The following is a 19,634-nucleotide window of genomic DNA, read 5'->3' on the forward strand; positions in this document are numbered from 1 at the left end:
GATGGAGACAAATATCATTATTTCAGGCGGTTTGTAGCATACTTACCGCAATACAACATTTATGTTTTTAATATTTCAAAATAGCAAAAGATTAGTCTACATTATTACTTACATATTATAGATAGACCATATAATCATATTTTCCAGAGTTGTTTTGCAGCTTGGCTTTATCTTTTGTGTTCTCGACGTGCTTGCGTCTTTAAAACTGGACACATCAAAGTCCCTCCCTCTCTTTTCAGCACCAACTCAATAAAGAAAATGACCAAAACACACAGTAACCGTAGCTAGTGTGCGATCCGACGAAGTGTATCTAATGTCTAGTGGGTGTAAGGTTAACGAGAGAACATTCAAACTAACTTTCAATCGGGTGCAGGATAACGAATTACCGGTAACATTAAAAACAGTTATTACACTGGAAATGTTTAATTGTTCTTGGACTTTCACTAAATCATTGAATGGAACTTCTGGATAGGACAGTTCTTCTGCTTTTACGATGAAGGAAGAATAATTGTTTGTTACCGACATTACAGAAGATATGGAAGGACACTTATTCTTTGTTATTCTCTTGTTGCAGGTATCTGAACTGGCTCGTTTTGAGAACAGGCCTCATGTCATTCTCACTGGTGCCCGTAAACACTCGATCTGATTATAATATCATGTTGTTGTATGTTAAGTAGACATTTTTTTTGCATGAGTCTTATGAAAAATCTATTCAGTCAGTCTAGTGTGGAAATAGCTTTTAATGGCCATTATAAGTCATGCTTTAGAAATTATTTTGATTGGAAACGTATCATATAGTTTAGTAGAAACTTAGTTTCTACTCTATTACTCTATTCTCAGTGGACTAGGTAAAACAAAAAAAACAATGGTTGAACCAGTAGGTTTTGTGGAGGCTTGGAAAGCCCAGTTCCCTGAGTCAGATGCCCCAAGCATGGAGCTAAAATCATTGGGTGATATTGAGCAGGAGCTGGAGAAATGCAAGTCATCTATCAGGCAGCTGGAGTTAGAGGAAAACAAAGAGCGCTTTCAGATGATCTACCTGCAGACGTTACTGGCCAAGGAGAGGAAGGCTTATGATGGGCAGAGATGGGGCATCAAGAGGATGTCCCTAATGAATATTGGAGACCAATCCAGTGTTTCAGACACCCAGACATCCCACATAAATGAGGAGCCTACAGTGGAGGAGCAGCCGAGAGAGGCAGTCGACACAGGGAGGTATAAACTGTTTCCAGAGGGAGAGGTAGATGGGGTGGCTCCCTCCGAACAGAGGGGTGAGTTGTCCCCCCACATGCCTACTGTGGGTCCCCCAGACACAGATCTGGACAGGGACAGGGTGGGCATGAGCTCAGTAGCAGCACTGAGGTCCACCTTTGAGCGCATCAAGATAGCCAACTCTCACACAGCTGGAGATGGGAAAGGGGTTGGAGGGACAGAGAGACCCTTCTATGTGAACATGGAGTACCACCATGAGAGGGGCCTCGTGAAGGTCAATGATAGGGAGGTCTCAGATAAGATCAGCAGCCTGGGCTGTCAGGCCATGCAAATGGAGCGCAACAGGTCCATGCACTCCCTGCCCGGGAACCTGTCCACTGCGACTGGGGAGATCCGCAAATCTGTGCTCAGATGCAGGTCCACAGAGGGTGGCTGTGGCTACAATGGGCTGTATGATGATACAGAGGTTAACCCACATTTCCTCAAGGACACTGTGATCCGTTCCAATGGGGGGAGACAGCCGGCAAACTGTCAACCCTACACCAGTGTGTATGTCGGGGGGATGATGGCAGAGGGGGAGGGGAGGGTCATTCACATCAGGGACCACAGTGTGGAGGAGGACTCACGCCAAAACTGGCCAAGGCGCTCCTACTCACCTGGCAGTTTTTACGATGTTGGGGGCGGCTATACCCCAGACTGCAGCTCCAATGAGAACCTAACGTCCAGCGAGGAAGACTTCTCCTCCGGCCAGTCAAGTCACGTGTCCCCAAGTCCTACCACCAATCACATGTACAGACAGAAAAGTCATTCGCCTTCCCAGATTTCCCAGCAGTCCTTTGACAGCAGCAGCCTGCCCTCCCCACTGTCTCAGAATCGTCTGAAGCAGCAAGTGTTGGTGTCCGAGGCCTCCATCATGGGTGTCCGTAAAATAGGCCAGATCTGGCCCGGTGATGGGGACTCCACTACGTCCAGTAGGACCTCGCATGACAACAGTCTCCATGGAGATCTGGGTAGGTCTACAAGCCCATAGTCTCTATACTGTCCTTTTGTACTCAAGAGTCTTTTATTTATATTTTATGTATAAAAGCACAAGAACTGTTAATGCATCCTTAGGGCTCAATAGCCACTGCCATTTCATGTGTTTATTAGAGATGCCTGTACTTGCTCTAACCTTGATCTCTCCTCAGGCAGCGATGTGCTTATATGTGCACCTGCAACATGATGCTATAGTGTACTATAGCTCTGCCAAATTTGTTTACATATGATTATATGAAACCATTAGCACAGCCCACCATTGCAAAGCACCCTAGTGCTTGTGTGGTTCGTTGTGGATTGTACGACTGTTTTCTTTTCACTTTGTAAGCATGCCTGCCCCCTTTCCCCCCTTCTGTTCTCTACCATTGAGTGTGTAGTGCTCTTCTAGAGATGCCCTGATTGAGACAGTACGTGCCCTCAGGCTGCCCAGACGCTCGGCCCTGTCCACCTAGAGTGTTTTTGTGTCAGCACACATCAACATTGTTGTCCTTGTCTAGGAGTAATTCACTTAAAAGGGTTTGTGTAGCGTGATCCGTTTAGGGAGGCTCTTTGTTGGGGGTGGGGAGGGAAAGGCCTGATAACTCTCACTAAAAAGAGGATGGAGGGCTCATCGTCACATGGCTTCCCATCAACATTTCAGTCCTCAGTGTTTCCTGTTGTGATGTGTGAACACAATAGGAGAGTCACTCATGTAGAAGGTATTGACACTGCAACAATGTTTAAGTGGGATAGGGTGGTACTAGGTACTGCAAGGTCAGAGAGAAGAGAGTGAGTTCAATGCAAAATATTTATTAAAGCATCAATACATGACAGGGTGTATGTTTTATAAAACACTTTGTTCCAGACCGCTGAGGAAAAACAAATAAACATATGTTCTCCCTCTCTTATTAAGCCTATGCTTAACTGCTTTGATCTGGTCTTGAAAATATTATTTTGGTGGAGATGAAAAAAGCCAAATGTTGATTTCCTCTCCGTTAGTCTTTAGAACTGATTTCCTTAGCCACAGATTGACAGGGAAAGGTCACGATTTGATGTGCTGTCTTCTTCCCTGTGTTGTTCTTAGTCTCTAAACGAACAGTCATTGAGATATTTTTGGTTGCTCAGGTCTATGATGACTCAAATAGGTATAGACATGTCTAAGTGAATGGCTGACTCAATGCCACATATTTCCTCATATCACATGATTTCACTGAAGTCATAAAAGCAGACTGTTGGTTGTAGTAAATCAGTCAGGGTCATTCGTTGTCTTCCATTTCCGACATGCTAGGCTCAACTAATAAAAGTTATGATAATTCATATGAGAAGAGCAGAACACTTTTTTTTGGTAGCAATTGTTGAGAATAGGCTGTTATGAAAGGGGATAGGCTGGAAAGCATAGGATTGTAAACCAAAGGTGCAATGAACAAGCAAATAATCTGGGAAATAATCAGCATGAGAACAGTAAACCAGTGTGTGGCTCTTCTGACAAAGTACACAAGTCCATGAGACTTGTGGTCAAATATTTAGCTTTATGACACTGTAATGTGTGGTTTTCCACATTGTCTTACCATTTGATTGTTTCTTCACAATAACACCTATTTACCAATGCAGCTTGACCTGTAGAAAATAGGGAAACCGTCTGTCAGATACAGAGAAAGTTGCGATTGCTCCAGCTTTCTGATTAAATGTCCAGCAAAAACATTGCTGAGCCTGTCCCTGGAGTGGTTGTCTTAATTAAAGGCCATGCTGCTGAGGTAACGGTCCTGCCGCAGGATCACTTCATTCAAACCGTGCTTTGTGGATTAACAGAGATCTGGATTTATTTTCTGTCGTAGGAACATTATTGCATACATTGCTGGCTCAGTGCTGTGATAAGCAGTAGTTTTGAGGCGAGCATGACAAACTGCTGTCCTCTGTTGTGGGCACTGACTTTTAGAGAGTGTGGGAAATGTCATTTTTTGTTTTTATCATAAAACTCCTTGCAGCATTCAATAAATTCCATGTAATCTGCTAAAGCTATTTTATAATGACAATGTTATAAAGGGCCACTGTGCTCTAGTTACGTAAGCGTTCTGGTGAATATTTACTGTAGCTTTAGGAGGGTTCGTATGTTCCTTTCAGATGGCGCTGCCTTCATTTGAATTAGTTAAAGTTGCAATATGTCATTGCTACATTTGAAGAAAAAAACAACTCAGCGATGCGTTTTTTTCCTGTGACTGCATGAGCAAACAGCCAGTCAAACATGGAGGGGCATTGACTACCCGGCAGACCTCTAGTGTTTTACTGTCTGGCATTGTGGCATACTTTGGGTCTGCCTGAGGAGGAGGAGGAGGAGGAGGAGGAGGAGGGACAGCCCTAGTATTGGGTACAGTACTGAATGGCATACATGGGCCTCTGTCCTTGCCATACTGACTCTACAAACCCTGCTACACCTCCCGCTTGTAATCATCGGAAAACAGCCAGTCTAAAATGTACAAATCTCTTAAGGTCTCTTTTTCCTAGAATAGCCTAGGAATTAGAGAATGAGCACCAGTCTCCTCATATGTGGAGATCTAGGCCAATTGTCACTCCTGGCTGTGAATAGAGCTGCTGATTGGCTGTGAATAGAGCTGCTGATTGGCTGTGAATAGAGCTGCTGATTAGCTGTGAATAGAGCTGCTGATTGGCTGTGAATAGAGCTGCTGATTAGCTGTGAATAGAGCTGCTGATTGGCTGTGAATAGAGCTGCTGATTAGCTGTGAATAGAGCTGCTGATTAGCTGCGTGGCTTAAAGGAAGCCACTTCTATGGTTTGTCTGCTTTGCTATAGTTAATTATCACTATAACATAGGCATATGCCAGTGGCCAGGACTTTTTCTTAGGGTGTGGCTCAGTCTGGGGCTTCCAAACAACTGACTCATGGCTAATCATGAGTACATTATAAGAAGGTCTACTGGGGATTGTGTTGTTAGAATGTCTGCACTTTGAGTGAACCTGTGCCAGGCCAAGAGCAGCTTCCACTTAATATCAATTAGACAGGTCTGTATGTCTCATTTGACACTAATGAAACGCTTTCACTCAGGCGGTCTGATAGTGGTCCTATCTGTCTGCGTGTCTGGCCTCAGTCCAGGGCTGTATTTGCAACCACAGGAGAAGTCAGAGAGGCGGTGGTGGCCCACCCTCCAGGTTTACGATCCAATCGTGAATATTTCAGAGCTCCTGATGAAGCTCACACTGTTTCTTTTTTGTACCTGAATGACAACATTCTGAGCTTTTAGTGGTTAAGGAAGCAAACATTATTTCACCTCTCCCTCCCATTGAGTTTACATACAAGATACGTGTCCAACAATTTAGATGAAGTAGGGCCAGCACAGAAAAGGGAAAGAGCTCTTGTGCACCCTGAGTGAGCTCTGTGTTTAGTGTCACCTGTCCTCTCGGGTGGGTGACTTGGTAAAATGGTACAGAATGGAGTGTGCCTGGAGAGCTGAAAGGGGATCATAGCAGCAGGCCAGGGACCTGCCAACTGCAGTCAGATGGAGCGAAGGGACAAACACACCATTAATATCTCTCAAATAAGCAGGCCCTATCCAGTTCAAGTTAAACCAGCATAGGGGTTAACGGTTGGGCAGGAGCCTACTTGGTGCTATTTCAACCCTTAACTCGGAAACATGAGAAATACTCTCAGGTTGAGCAGAACATCTGAAAGTATTTGTGTCTACCCCAGGCTGTTTTCCATATCCATATATTTTCTTACAGATAATGGTAAAAATGCATGAGAAATGTTTGATCTTTTGGCCCTCCCTCCAGGCCTCCTCCTTCTCTCTAATCCTCCCTCGTGCTCTGTCTCTGTCCCCTTCTGGTCCCCTGGTCTTAGCTCCCTTTACAGGTCCTATTCAAAGGGCCCTCTGTGCTGCTGGCTGGCAAGCCACGTGTTTCTGGAATGTCTCAGCTGCTTGTGGGGTGTGGGGGAACACAGCGATGGTAATGTGCTATATGAGATGAGCTCACCTCTGCACAAACAGCCTGGGCCATGTTAGACAATAATTACTTTGTGGATGTCGCTTCTGGCAGACAGTACTATTTCATGTATTTACTTTAACAAGATGTACTGTAGAACAAATACCCATATCCACAAGCATGAGTCCTTAAGAAGATTCCTCCTGGAAGCTAACAGCTTTTCTTGAAATTGCTCTGAAAGCACAATTTTAGGGAATAATCATGTTTAGTTGCTGGTCTTTGCTCCCATTTCCTGGTTGTCCACGGTGCTGAGAGGAAAAGCCTCTAAACCTGGCCTTCTGTGTGTCCAACTCTTAGACTGTCTCATGTGAGTGCATCTGTTTGGGTTGAATTTTGTGTGTGTGTCTGCAATCTGTTTGGGTTGAATTTTGTGTGTGTGTCTGCAATCTGTTTTTCTTGTGGTTTATTGGAAAAGAGAAGATAAGACACGGGTGTTGAGATCTGAATAATTTATGATATGAGGGGAAAACACATTTTCTTTCCCTCTTTTTCAGCTAGTATCACACCCTCACTGTATCAGTCAAGTTTGTGTGCGCACCCGCACACAAACACATACACGTGTACAGAACCAGTCAAAAGTTTGGACAGCCCTACTCATTCAAGGGTTTTTCTTTATTTTGACTATTTTCTACATTGTAGAATAATAGTGAAGACATCAAAACTATGAAATAACACATATGGAATCATGTAGTAACCAAAAAAGTGTTAAACAAATCAAAATATATTCTTCAAAGTAGCAACCCTTTTTGCCTTGACAGCTTTGCACACTCTTGGCATTCTCTCAACCAGCTTCATGAGGTAGTCACCTGGAATACATTTCAATTAACAGGTGTGCCTTGTTAAAAGTACATTTGTGGAATTTCTTTCCTTAATGCTTTTGAGCCAATCAGTTGTGTTTTGGATGATTTGGACTGCAGAGTGAAGGAAAAGCAGCCAACAAGTGCTCAGCATATGTGGGAACTCCTTCAAGACTGTTGGATAAGCATTCTAGGTGACTACCTTATGAAGTTGGTTGAGAGAATGCCAAGAGTGTGCAAAGCTGTCATCAAGGTAAAGGATGGCTACTTTAACCTCTATGGGCTAGGTGGGACGCTAGCGTGCCACCCGTGGTGCACTCCATCAACAGCAGGTGCATTTCAAGAGCGGCAAATTTGAATCCAAATAAATGTCAAAATTCAAATTTTTCAAACATACAACTATTTTACACCCTTTGAAAGATAAACATCTCCTTAATCTAACCACGTTTTACGATTTCAAAAAGGTTTTACGGCGAAAGCATAAATTTATAGTATGTTAGGACAGTACATTTACAAGAGTTGTGTGTAATGTTTTGTCAAGTCAAAGACAGGGTCACCAAAACCATAAAACCAGCTAAAATGATGCACTAACCTTTTACAATCTCCATCAGATGACACTCCTAGGACATTATGTTAGACAATGCATGCATTTTTAGTTCTATCAAGTTCATATTTATATCCAAAAACAGCGTTTTACTATGGCATTGATGTTGAGGAAATCGTTTCCCTCCAATAACCGGCAGTCAAGTCAGCGTCACAAATTAAATAATTAAAATTAGAAAACATTGGTAAAATATTATATTGTCATTTAAAGAATTATAGATTTACATCTCTTGAACGCAATCAACTTGCCAGATTTAAAAATAACCTTACTGGGAAATCACACTTTGCAATAATCTGAGCACTGCGCCCAGAAAAATACGCGTTGCGATACAGACTAGACGTCATGTTGGGGAGATCTAAAATCGAAAATACTATGTAAATAATCCATTACCTTTGATTCTCTTCATCAGATGTCACTTCCAGGTATCACAGGTCCATAACGAATGTAGTTTTGTTCAAAAAAGCTCATCATTTATGTCCAAAAATCTCCGTCTTGTTAGCACATGATCTAAGCCAGCCGGACTTCTCGTCATGAACGAGGGGAAAAAATATATTTACGTTCGTTCAAACATGTCAAACGTTGTATAGCATAAATCATTAGGGCCTTTTTTAACCAGAACATGAATAATATTCAAGGTGGACGAATGCATACTCTTTTATAACGTATTGGAACGAGGGTACCCAACATGAACTCGCGCGCCAGGTGTCTAATGGGACATCATCGTTCCATGGCTCTTGTTCGGTCAGATCTCCCTCCAGAAGACTCAAAACACTTTGTAAAGGCTGGTGACATCTAGTGGAAGCAATAGGAAGTGCCAAAATATTCCTCAGCCCCTGTGTTTTTCAATGGGATAGGTTTAAAGGTAATACAACACATCAGGTATCCGCTTCCTGTCAGAAAATGTCTCAGGGTTTTGCCTGCCAAATGAGTTCTGTTATACTCACAGACACCATTCAAACAGTTTTAGACACTTTAGAGTGTTTTCTATCCATATATAATAAGTATATGCATATTCTAGTTACTGGGTAGGATTAGTAACCAGATTAAATCGGGTACATTTTTTTTATCCAGACGTGCAAATGCTGCCCCCTAGCCCTAACAGGTTAAAGAATCTAAAATATATTTTGATTTTTTTGGTTACTATATGATCCCATATGTGTTATTTAATAGTTTTGATGTCTTCTATTATTCTACAATGTAAAAATAAAGAAAAACCCTTTAATGAGTAGGTTTGTCCAAACTTTTGACTGGTACTGTTTATCCTGTAGGTCACAGACTGGAGCAATTATTGAACCTTGATATTCTGTTATACAGAGCATTACTGTGACCACCCTGAGCTATTTCAACACGCTGATTAGTAAGTGTGGTGGGCTGGGCAGCTGAGTTCTGACCTACACTGCTCAATGGCTGGTGCTAATTTTAGACTGTCCCATAACCGATCTGAGCAGTCCTGGTGGGCCTCACTACTCCAACTGGGCCTGTGGTCGGGCTCCCTCCCACTTCAACAGGGCACTTCAGATGTGCCAGAATGTGCTGATGGTTGGTTGGCTCGCACTCTGCTGATCTGCCAAAACACCCAGTCAGCTTCTTTCAGGGCTGCAGAGCCACCGCCCCGTTGCAGGTGCCACGTTTTCAGACCTGGTTCTTTTCAACCTGATGGGTGACGCTCAATCAGAGAGAAACCAGATGTGCTGAAATGAAGTGTATGCAGTACTGAAAGATCCACTCCACCCAACCCATGCCTTCCTGCGTTAGCTGTGAGGGATGAAAAGACCCCTTCGTAGTAGTGGGATTCAAGTGCAGCTCTTTGTAGGCTGAGGATTAGTAAAGCAGATTTGTTATTGATAAACCTGTATAACTTTCTATTTGTACATTCCATACATGCTGGATGGTAAAAGCCATTGTAACACTTGTTTCCTCTCTGTTAGCTGACGGTTGTCTCTCCAGTGATCACACGATCAGGATGAGAATCCATTTAGTGGAGGCAGAAAGTGTTCAAACCTCTTAACAGCATCATTTCAAAAAACATTTTTTAGAAGGTGCCATATCTCTTCTAATCTATAAACATGCTGTCAGAGGTGACAGACAGACTGTCATTGTGCTACACTCAATACTGTCACGTTGCGCCAAATCGAATCTGGTATTAGGATATAAACAAACCATGCAACTTAGTTTTGCAATGATTATTTAATTCATAAATAGAATGATGGTACAAATGGAAAATATGATGTTTGTATATATATATATATATATATATATATATATATACGGTCTCGCTGTGACACCACGCAGGGCAGACAGAGAAGAGAACGTCACATCCTATTGTTCTCTCTTATATACTCTGACAGAGAGAGTTCCCGCTCAATGCTGGCCTGTCAGAGGGAGGAGGAGCGTGGTTTAAACTTGCTCATCCTATCGTCGGCGTGCAGGCTGGTCCCAGCCTCATGACGCACTTCCTGTCGCCGGGTGTAGTTCTTGTCTTCAGCAGTTGATTTATCCGTAGTTTATATACTTAATATTGTAGCATAGCTTCCCCAGTATATTATATAGGTTATGCATACAAATAGCCAGTTCAACCCTAACAATACTAAAGTTATTATTCCTGGACCATAATGTCCCAAGTAATCAGTCTTAAAGGGAATATTAGCCCCTTCTTTGGAGAATCCTTTAACATTTGTGTCTCATTTTAACAGATTTTTGGTTGTCAATTGAGAGGAATTGGTGTACTCTGTTTTGTTCATTGCATCCCATCCCGGTTAATGTGTGTCCAGATGGGACTGACAGGATCTCTACAGGCTGTCACTCTGATCACTGTCTGGACCATTTCCTCCTTTTAGTTATTTCCAGAACAAATGCAGAGTTCATCCTTCTCTCCATAGAAATATTTAAAGTGTTCTTTAGCCAATGCAGTGAAGTGTGACAGTGCTTTGATGCATGCATTACATGGAGATTCTAAAAGCAGCAACATTCAGCTTCAACACAATCAAGCGCTCAGTCTTAATCCAAGGGAGAAAGAAAAGGGAACTATATCTTCAAGACAAGTCTTTTTTTACATTTATTTTTTAGCATTCATATGGATATCCTGTATTCCACCAAAACTGTGTGAACCCTGCACTCTAAGCAAGGTCACATCACAGTTGTGATGTTGAATTTCTGTGTTTATGATTCTGTGGATTTGTCCTGTTAACACATCTGTCATTCCCCCTTCTCTCTGGATCATAGTCGGTTCATCTATCTATACATGTGGATTAGGATTACAGGTCTGTGAATATGTCCTTGATGCTTTTGTTGTGTGTGTTGCGTCAAACCTCTCATCACTCTCCACAATTGTTGCATCCACAGGGAGAGTGCGTGTTGACAGTGCACAGGTTATTCTCTGGACTAGGATTTAAGAGCATGTTAACCTGTTATGTTTGGAATCCTAGCAGGCAGCTATTTCTAGGTCAGCCCTGTCCTATTGTAAAAGATAAAAGAGAAGAGGATTTGTAGTAGTGTGGCAAAATGGCTCCCTCGGGAACTACTAACTTGTACACTAAACCAACACAACTTCCAGATCCAGCCAAAGCTTTTCTGAGCCTGATGAACTTTGGCTTCCTAAACCCAAAGATCAGAACACAGGCAAATTCAATAATGCTGAAAGAACCTCTAAATTCTGCAGGATTGTCTACTAAAAGTCCAGAGAAACGTTGTCCTCTGCTGCTACATCTAAAACACTCTCAGCCCCAGCTGTTGGTTTGAGCGCTGTTATGCAATGTTATTAGAATGTATTTGTTACAGCTCTATTGCACATTAGTAACCATTTTGAGGTTAATTGAGGGGAGACTGTCAGATACACTCTACCACCATTCAACCACATAGTGTTTAAGAGTAAACCCATCTGCTTTGACTATTACTAGGGAAAGCTGTTTTAACATAGTTATTGTTGTAAAAATGTAATTAAGATATATATTTTTATTTATATATGATTCATCAATATAAAAATGACCATTTTGGATATCAAAAATGTAATTATTGATAGCAATAATTCAAATTTTTTGATAGCGACAATAGCATTTTTATATTTTGTTATTTATTAGAATGAACTTCATGGGGGCGGGATCACATTTGCATGCTCCTACATACAGTGCTAGTGAAAGTCTACACACCCCTTGCACAGTTTTCACGTTTTGCTGCCTTAAAATGTTATCTAAAAAAGGATTACATTTTATATTTTTCGTACTGATGTACACAACCTAGTCCACATTTTCAAAGTAAAATAAAAATTATTTCATATTCCTTATTAATTTTAAATAAATAAATAATTGATATAGAAAATTCCATTATTGATATAAATTCCATTATTAATATAAAAAATGTGATGAATATACACACAGTTTATTAGGTACACCCATCTAGTACTGGTTCAAAGTCCCCTTTTCCTTCAGAACAGCTTTAATTCTTCGGGGCATGGAAATTGGTATCAAGGAACCTAACGTGTGCTAGGAAAACATTCCCCACACCATTACACCACCGCCACCAGCCTGTACTGTTGTCGCCAGGCAGGATGGGGCCGTGGACAAATCCTGACTCTGCTATCAGCATGACCAAACAGGAACCAGGATTTGTCGGGCCAGGCAATGTTTTTCTACTCCTGGAGCCACTTCTTGTTTTTAGTTGATAGGAGTGGAACCCAGTGTGATCGTCTGCTGCAATAGCCCATCCGTGACACAGACAGACGAGTTGAGTTTTCCGAGATGCCGTTCTGCACACCACTGTAGTACTGAGCTATTATTTGTCTGTTTGTGGCCCGCCTGTTTGCTTGCATGATTCTTGCCATTCTCCTTTGAACTCTCTCATCAACGAGCTGTTTTCGCCCACAGGACTGCCGCTGACTGGATGTTTTTTGTTTGTTGCACCATTCTTGGTCATCCCTAGGCACTGTCGTGCGTGAAAAGCCCAGGAGGCCAGATGTTTCTGAGATACTTGAACCCGCGCCCCTGGCAACGACGATCATACTACTCTGAAAGTCACTTAGGTCACTAGTTTGGCCCATTCTAACATTCAATAGAAAAGTAACTGAATGGCTGTCTGCCTGCTTTATATAGCAAGCCATGGCCTTGTGACTCACTGTCTGTAGGAGCGAACCATTTTCGTGAACTGGCCACTGACTATGTTAAAACGGCTTTCCATACTAATACTGCACAGGGGAAACTGTATTAGCTCTTTGTTAATCCCACAGAGCTGTAGCTGGACTTCTTTGTTAAATGTTTTATCATGATTTAACTTAGGAAAAAGTCAATGCATTAGACAACTCACAGGGTTGGTTCAAGGACAGCAATCCTAGAGTTGATATATTATATTTAATATTCATCTAAATGTGTGCGTGTGGGAGGAGGGGGATGTTTGTGTGAAAAGGTGACCTTGTGCAGAATGTCTGTTTCCTGCTCTGAAGTTGATGAATTTGCTGAACGTTCTGGACAGACCTGCCTGGACACTTCCTTAGCAACAGGCCGAGAACTAAGCTGTACTGAGAAACTAGTCTATTGTGAAATCCTCTTCACTCAATGTTGGGAAGCTTGCCTGCTTTTTCATGCTACCATGGATAACTATTCTGCATTTAAAAAAGCATGGTTATTCCAGAACCATGTAAATAACTGTCTCTGTGAACATTATTTTTATTTCATATCAATTCATATGTAAGAAATAACATTTTAAGACATGTTTTATAGTTTATGTCCATTTTACTGAAATATATTTGTGTCTGTATGATTGGTCAGTGTCCATTGACAGTGATTTCCAGGCCTCTGTGGCTGTGTGAGTGGTTATTCACACAGTGTCACTGCTGTTGTATAATCTGACGGACACACAGTGTGGCCTTTCACATTGACTTCCCCTGTATTCCCCAGGCCTGCTCCTCCAGAGTAAACACAGTGGTTTCTCTCTGTACGGCCCAGTGTGTTTGTTCAGGTTCTTTGTCATGGTCTCTGGGGGTGTCCCACTGTCAGCCTGACTCAACCAGCCCCCGGCCACTCCACATGGCTGGGTTCCATCTGCCTTCCTTGCTTCCGGAATCCTCTCTTTCCTGTTTTCTAGCAGAGGTGAACTATACTGAGCAAAAATATAAACGCAACATGCAACAATTTCAAAGATTTTACTGAGTTACAGTTCATGTAAGGAAATCAGTAAATTGATATAAATTCATTAGGCCCTAATCTATTGATTTCACATGACTGGGAATACATATATGTATCTCTTGGTCACAGATACAGTACCTGGTGTGAACACCATTTGCCTCATGCAGCACGACACATCTCCTTCACATAGAGTTGATCAGGCTGTTGATTATGGCCTGTGGAATGTTGTTCCACTCCTCTTCAATGGCTGTGCGAAGTTGCTGGATATTGGCGGGAACTGGAACACGCTGTTGTACACGGCGATCCAGAGCATCCCAAACATGCTCAATGGGTGACATGTCTGGTGAGTATGCAGGCCATGGAAGAACTGGGCCATTTTCAACTCCCAGGAATTGTGTACAGAACCTTTCGATATGGGGCCATGCATTATCATGCTGAAATGTAAGGTGATGGCGGCAGATGAATGGCACGACACTGGGCCTCAGGATCTTGTTACAGTATCTCTGTGCGCATTCAAATTGCCATTGACAAAATGCAGTTGTCTTCATTGTCCGTAGCTTATGCCTACCTATACCATAACCCCACCTCCACCATGGGGCACTCTGTTCACAACGTTGACATCAGCAAAACATTCGCCCACACGATGCCATCGCTGTCTGTCATCTACCCAGTACAGTTGATGCTGGGATTCATCCGTGAAGAGCACACATCTCCAGCATGCCAGTGACCATTGAAGGTGAGCATTTGCCCACTGAAGTTGGCTACAATGCTGAACTACAGTCAGGTCAAGACCCTGGTGAAGACGACGAGCATGCAGATGAGCTTCCCTGAGACAGTTTGTGCAGAAGTTCTTTGGTTGTGCAAACTCAGTTTTATCAGCTGTCCGGGTGACAGCTCTCAGATGATCCTGCAGGTGAAGAAGCCGGATGTGGAGGACCTGGGCTGGCGTGGTTACACGTGGTCTGCGGTTGTGAGGCCGGTAGACGCACTGCCAAAATCTCTAAAATGCCATTGGAGGCGGCTTATGGTAGAGAAATTAACATTTACATTTACATTTAAGTCATTTAGCAGACGCTCTTATCCAGAGCGACTTACAAATTCGTGCATTCACCTTATGATATCCAGTGGAACAACCACTTTACAATAGTGCATCTAAATCTTTTAAGGGGGGGGGGGGGGTTAGAAGGATTACTTTATCCTATCCTAGGTATTACTTAAAGAGGTGGGGTTTCAGGTGTCTCCGGAAGGTGGTGATTGACTCCGCTGCCCTGGCGTCGTGAGGGAGCTTGTTCCACCATTGGGGTGCCAGAGCAGCGAACAGTTGACTGGGCTGAGCGGGAACTGTGCTTCCTCAGAGGTAGGGGGGCCAGCAGGCCAGAGGTGGATGAACGCAGTGCCCTTGTTTGGGTGTAGGGCCTGATTTTAATTTAATTATCTGGCAACAGCTCTGGTGGGCATTCCTTCAGTCAGCATGCCAATTGCTCCCTCAACTTGAGACATCTGTGGCATTGTGTTGTGTGACAAAACTGCCCATTTTAGAGTGTCCTTTTATTGTCCCCAGCACAAGGAGCACCTGTGTAATGATCATGCTGTTTAATCAGCTTCTTGATATGCCACACCTGTCAGTTGGATGGATTATCTTGGCAAATGAGAAATGCTCACTGACGGCGAGGATAAAAATGTGTGCACAGAATTTGAGAGAAATAAGCATTTTGTGCGTATGGACATTTTTGAGGATCTTTTATTTCAGCTCATGAAGGGACCAATACTTTACATGTTGCGTTTATATTTTGGTTCAGTATAGTTATCTCTGTGTCCACTTCTGAACATACAGTATTTCAGTGTCCTGCTATTTTAACACTGAGGCCTCAGACAAACACCACAGCTTGTATCATTATACTGGTGGTGCTGGTGCTTCTCCCACACAGATACTGATAATAATGGTAGATATTATTGGTGAGTCAAAGTGACAATAAAAGGGATCGAACTGTTCTTGATGCAATACTATATAGAGGAATAATAGAGGAAACAACTAGTCTACACAACAGCAGCTAACACATCAAGATAGACCCCTGTGTTGCATTGTGTCTGCAAACACTTCCACCCAGAATGTCTGTCTGCTTTTGCTGTGATTGTGAATAAAAGGTGGTGTTTTCTGGTCTGTGTCTAACACCTGCAGTACAAACCAGAGAGAATACAGGAGCAGGAAGAGCTGCGCTTAGTCCTCTCTCTCTGTAACGGGGAGGTCTAATGTAGCCTTGGCCACTTCCCTACACCTTGGATTTATTCACCCAGAATGAACTTGAAAACCGCACAGCCACAATCAGACATGGTTGAGAAGGAAGGAGAGGAGAAGATATGATAACGAGTGGCGGAAATCCCATTGACCCAAATATCTGTCCCTCAGGTTACTGGTTCACCTGTGGCTACTGAGTGATCATTAAGAGGGAATTCCTCTTTGATTGCTCTCATACTCTAGGGAGGGCACAGAGTTTTTTTTTGTCATCATTGAGTTGATATGTAAATAAAGCATTACTATGGTTAAGCTCCTGTCCAGTATAGCTGCCTTGAACTGCTGCTGCATCTGTACAGTTGAAGTATATTACGTACAGAGAGTAGAGGGACTGACTAATGCTTCTCCTCACCACACAAGTGAATCAGAGTTTTCGCTGCGATTCTCCTGGCTTATCCTCTGCGGTGGGACGGTCCCTGTGTGTCTGGCACAGTCTCTGAAGATCAGAGGGGATTTGAAGCACAGAGACACAGAATGTATTGGAATAGAGCACATTTAGAGTTTGAGTGACAGAGCTGTTTTCATCAGGTCATTCTAGTTATTTTGAATGTACAGTAGCTTTTATATAATACCATTGATATACAGATATGAATAACTTAATTTTGTTTTTGTAATTTTTTTAAGCCCTTGTGTTTGATGTAAGACCTATTTTGGTTCTTTTTGAGTCTGCACCATATTCTCGCCTCAACAAAGGATTATTGTTTAACTTTCTTTTTTTTTTCAATTTCAAAGAGCAGATGAATATAGACAAATATGAATACAGATTCGTTTTTTTGAGGGAGGTGATGTTTCCAGTCAAACCGGTCATGACAATTGATCACACATTTCTATCTTCTTTCACTGCCTGTTCAGTGGCTTTAATGGTGTTTTTAGAGGAGAAGAGAGGATGTCTTGCATGTGAAGTGTCAGAGAGCGAGAGATTCACACAGTGCCACTGTCTTGGAACCTACTTTACACTACCACACCTAATCCCCTCCATCTGTCTGTAATTGTCCCAAAAGTCCCCTACAGTGGGACCCCTCCTTCCTATGGCTATGACCTGGAGCAGGCGGAGGAGCACCAGCAGCACCATGACCTCCTGCCTTTCAGCACCTCACCCTCCTCCTCACCTCGCCTCCGCTCCAAGAGCTGCAGCAGCCAGCACACACACTCCTCTGGCTCCCTGGAGTCCACCCTGTCGGTAAGGTTATTGCCAGTCCTATTATCATACACCTCCATCTTCTACTCTTAAAGCCCATGTGTCTGATTTTTCCACCCAGTGCAGCTGTCTGTTAATTCCCCCGTCCTCTATAAGTCTGCCCTGGGCTCTCTGAGTGTATTTAATATAGATGCTCTGCTCGTTCCAACCACACTTTCACTCACCCTATAAATCTCATCCACCTCTATTGTACTGTACCTAGCCAATCTCCGGTGTCCCCTAGGTCCTCCTCTGATGTGCTCAGCTCTCTGATCTTCAAAGGTTAAATCCAGGGGGAGGCCTCCTCTTGTGCCCCCCTTAGTATTCAGGCTGTGGAATGTCAGAGCTATTAATTTCTGCTCTGTGCATGAGCTCCATATCGACCGACCACAGGCGGCTGGTGGCACCTTAATGGGGGAGTACGGGCTCATAGTATTGGCTGGAACGGAATAAATGGAATCGTGAGCGACAGACTGTCAGAAACCTCACTACTGATGCCTTTGACCCATCAGTAACTACAGGTCCCATCCTAGGCTAGGAAAACAATCGTTTCCCTCTATAATACATTGGATCTTTGACCCTGGCCTCTGCCCTCTACATCTCCAACAGGATTTAATCAAATGTATTGGGTTCCCTTGAGAGGACAGTCTCAACTCCTGGCTGTTTAGAGGTCTCATTCAACACCCAGGGAGATTAGGGAAGATCTGCTCTGGTTACAATTACAATCACCAAATAAGCCTGGTAGAAGTGAATACCTGGTCTGTCACTCTCACTGTCTCTCTGTCTCTCTCTTTCTCTCGCTCTCTGCCATTCACTGTTAGTCCCATTCTCACACACAGACAGAGCTGGATCAGGAGAAAGAGTTGGAGATGCGGAAGTGGGTTTTGTCAGGGATCCTGGCCAGTGAGGAGACATATCTCAGCCACCTGGGGGCTATCTTACTGGTAAGAGACAGGACTTTGAGCTAATTGAATATGACACTAATTGAATATGCCACACCTCACTGTGATGAACAGTGATTTAAGGGCGTTGGGACAGGAAAATGTTGGATGGATGGATGGATGCACGTACACACACATACACACACAGTAATGCTTGTCTTGCATTGATTGTCCCAGCCCATGAAGCCTCTGAGGGCGGCAGCTACTACCTCCCAGCCGATGCTGACCACCCAGCAGATAGAGACCATCTTCTTCAAGGTGACAGAGCTCCATGAGATCCACAAGGACTTCTACAATGCCCTGCTACCCAGAGTTCAGGAGTGGTGCCACAACCAGTGTGTGGGCGATCTCTTCCAGAAACTGGTGAGCATTATTATTGTTGTGTAAAGACATAGGAAATGCTGTTATGGTTATTTTGTGTTAGTTCTTCCAGATGTATTTGTTCCTTTGTTCATAAGTACAAAAAACGTGAAATAGACTCCCCCAGCCACAAACTGCATTCTTCTGTGAGTAAGCAGATATTTATCCAATAAGTCACTTTTAAAGACAATATTAGTAGACTTCCTTTGATCATTAATAATACTGACGAGAGATTTAAAGAGTAGAAAGAGGGAGTTAGACTGGCTATAATGTGCGGTGGATGCTGGACTGCCTGGAGACATCTCCCACACAGATAAAAGCCTGGCTATAGCACATAACAGGCAGTAAAGGAGGACAAAACACCACTAAGAGGCTCCTGACTGCAAAGAGCTGCCTCAGTATGACAGTGGAGGAAAGGAAGATGCATGAAACAAAATCACATGTGCACGCGTACACACACACACACACGTGCGGCAGTGAGTGTGCATGCACACACAGTCATAAAAAAAAGGACAAATTATGATGATAGGATGCATGTTTTCAATGCTGTTTGTGTTGAAAGGCCATACCTCGTCTGATGGCTATACCCAGCACCATGAGAAGGGAAAGCATCTAGTATGGCCGGAGTAGAGAGCAGCCAAAACTGGGTACATGAATCCAACAGCAGGTTAACTTCATCGTATCTACTCTCTATTATAGGCCAGCCAGCTAGGAGTGTACAGGGCCTTTGTGGATAACTATACGGTTGCTGTGGAGACGGCAGACAAGTGCTGCCAGGCCAACATACAGTTTGCTGAAATATGTCAGGTATGTATTGTATTTTATATGTCTACTTTTACAAGGGCAACGTTTTGGTTAGAATACCTCATCCCCAGGCTCAATTGCCAGAACCGGCTGGGTGGACCGAGATTAGAATAAATGTTACGGCGATACTGTGCTGTGTTGAAATGGTGTTCTCATATCATTATGCCTTTCTCAATTCCTGTTGTGCCCTCAGAATCTTAAGGTCATAAGCACCAAGGAATGCAAAGACCAGGCAAAAAATTCACTGGAAAGTAAGTGCAATTTCATTATTTTGAACAATTCATTCAAAATGAACTAAACCTTACATTTATTTAAATATCTATA

At 43.0% G+C, this 19,634-nt stretch overlaps 1 protein-coding gene across 3 annotated transcripts in view; it reads left to right on the forward strand.

Annotated features, from left to right (window-relative positions):
- Positions 1–116: 116 nt before the first annotated feature.
- Positions 117–19,634, forward strand: part of LOC106585467 (breakpoint cluster region protein) — a 43,519-nt gene continuing 24,001 nt past the window's right edge. The window contains exons 1-7 of one of the 3 annotated variants that reach the window (XM_014171696.3): positions 225–388; positions 575–2,222; positions 17,030–17,208; positions 18,027–18,149; positions 18,324–18,509; positions 19,206–19,313; positions 19,504–19,561. In XM_014171696.3, the coding sequence (XP_014027171.1) occupies positions 866–2,222; positions 17,030–17,208; positions 18,027–18,149; positions 18,324–18,509; positions 19,206–19,313; positions 19,504–19,561 (2,011 nt within the window). In that variant the 5' untranslated portion in view covers positions 225–388; positions 575–865. Of the gene's footprint in view, positions 2,223–17,029; positions 17,209–18,026; positions 18,150–18,323; positions 18,510–19,205; positions 19,314–19,503; positions 19,562–19,634 lie in introns of all 3 variants that reach the window. The other 2 variants (XM_014171699.3, XM_014171698.3) reach the window with 2 other exon arrangements.

Source organism: Salmo salar, chromosome 24 (assembly GCF_965601325.2).
Source record: "Salmo salar chromosome 24, fSalSal1, whole genome shotgun sequence".
Classification (NCBI taxonomy): Eukaryota; Metazoa; Chordata; class Actinopteri; order Salmoniformes; family Salmonidae; genus Salmo; species Salmo salar.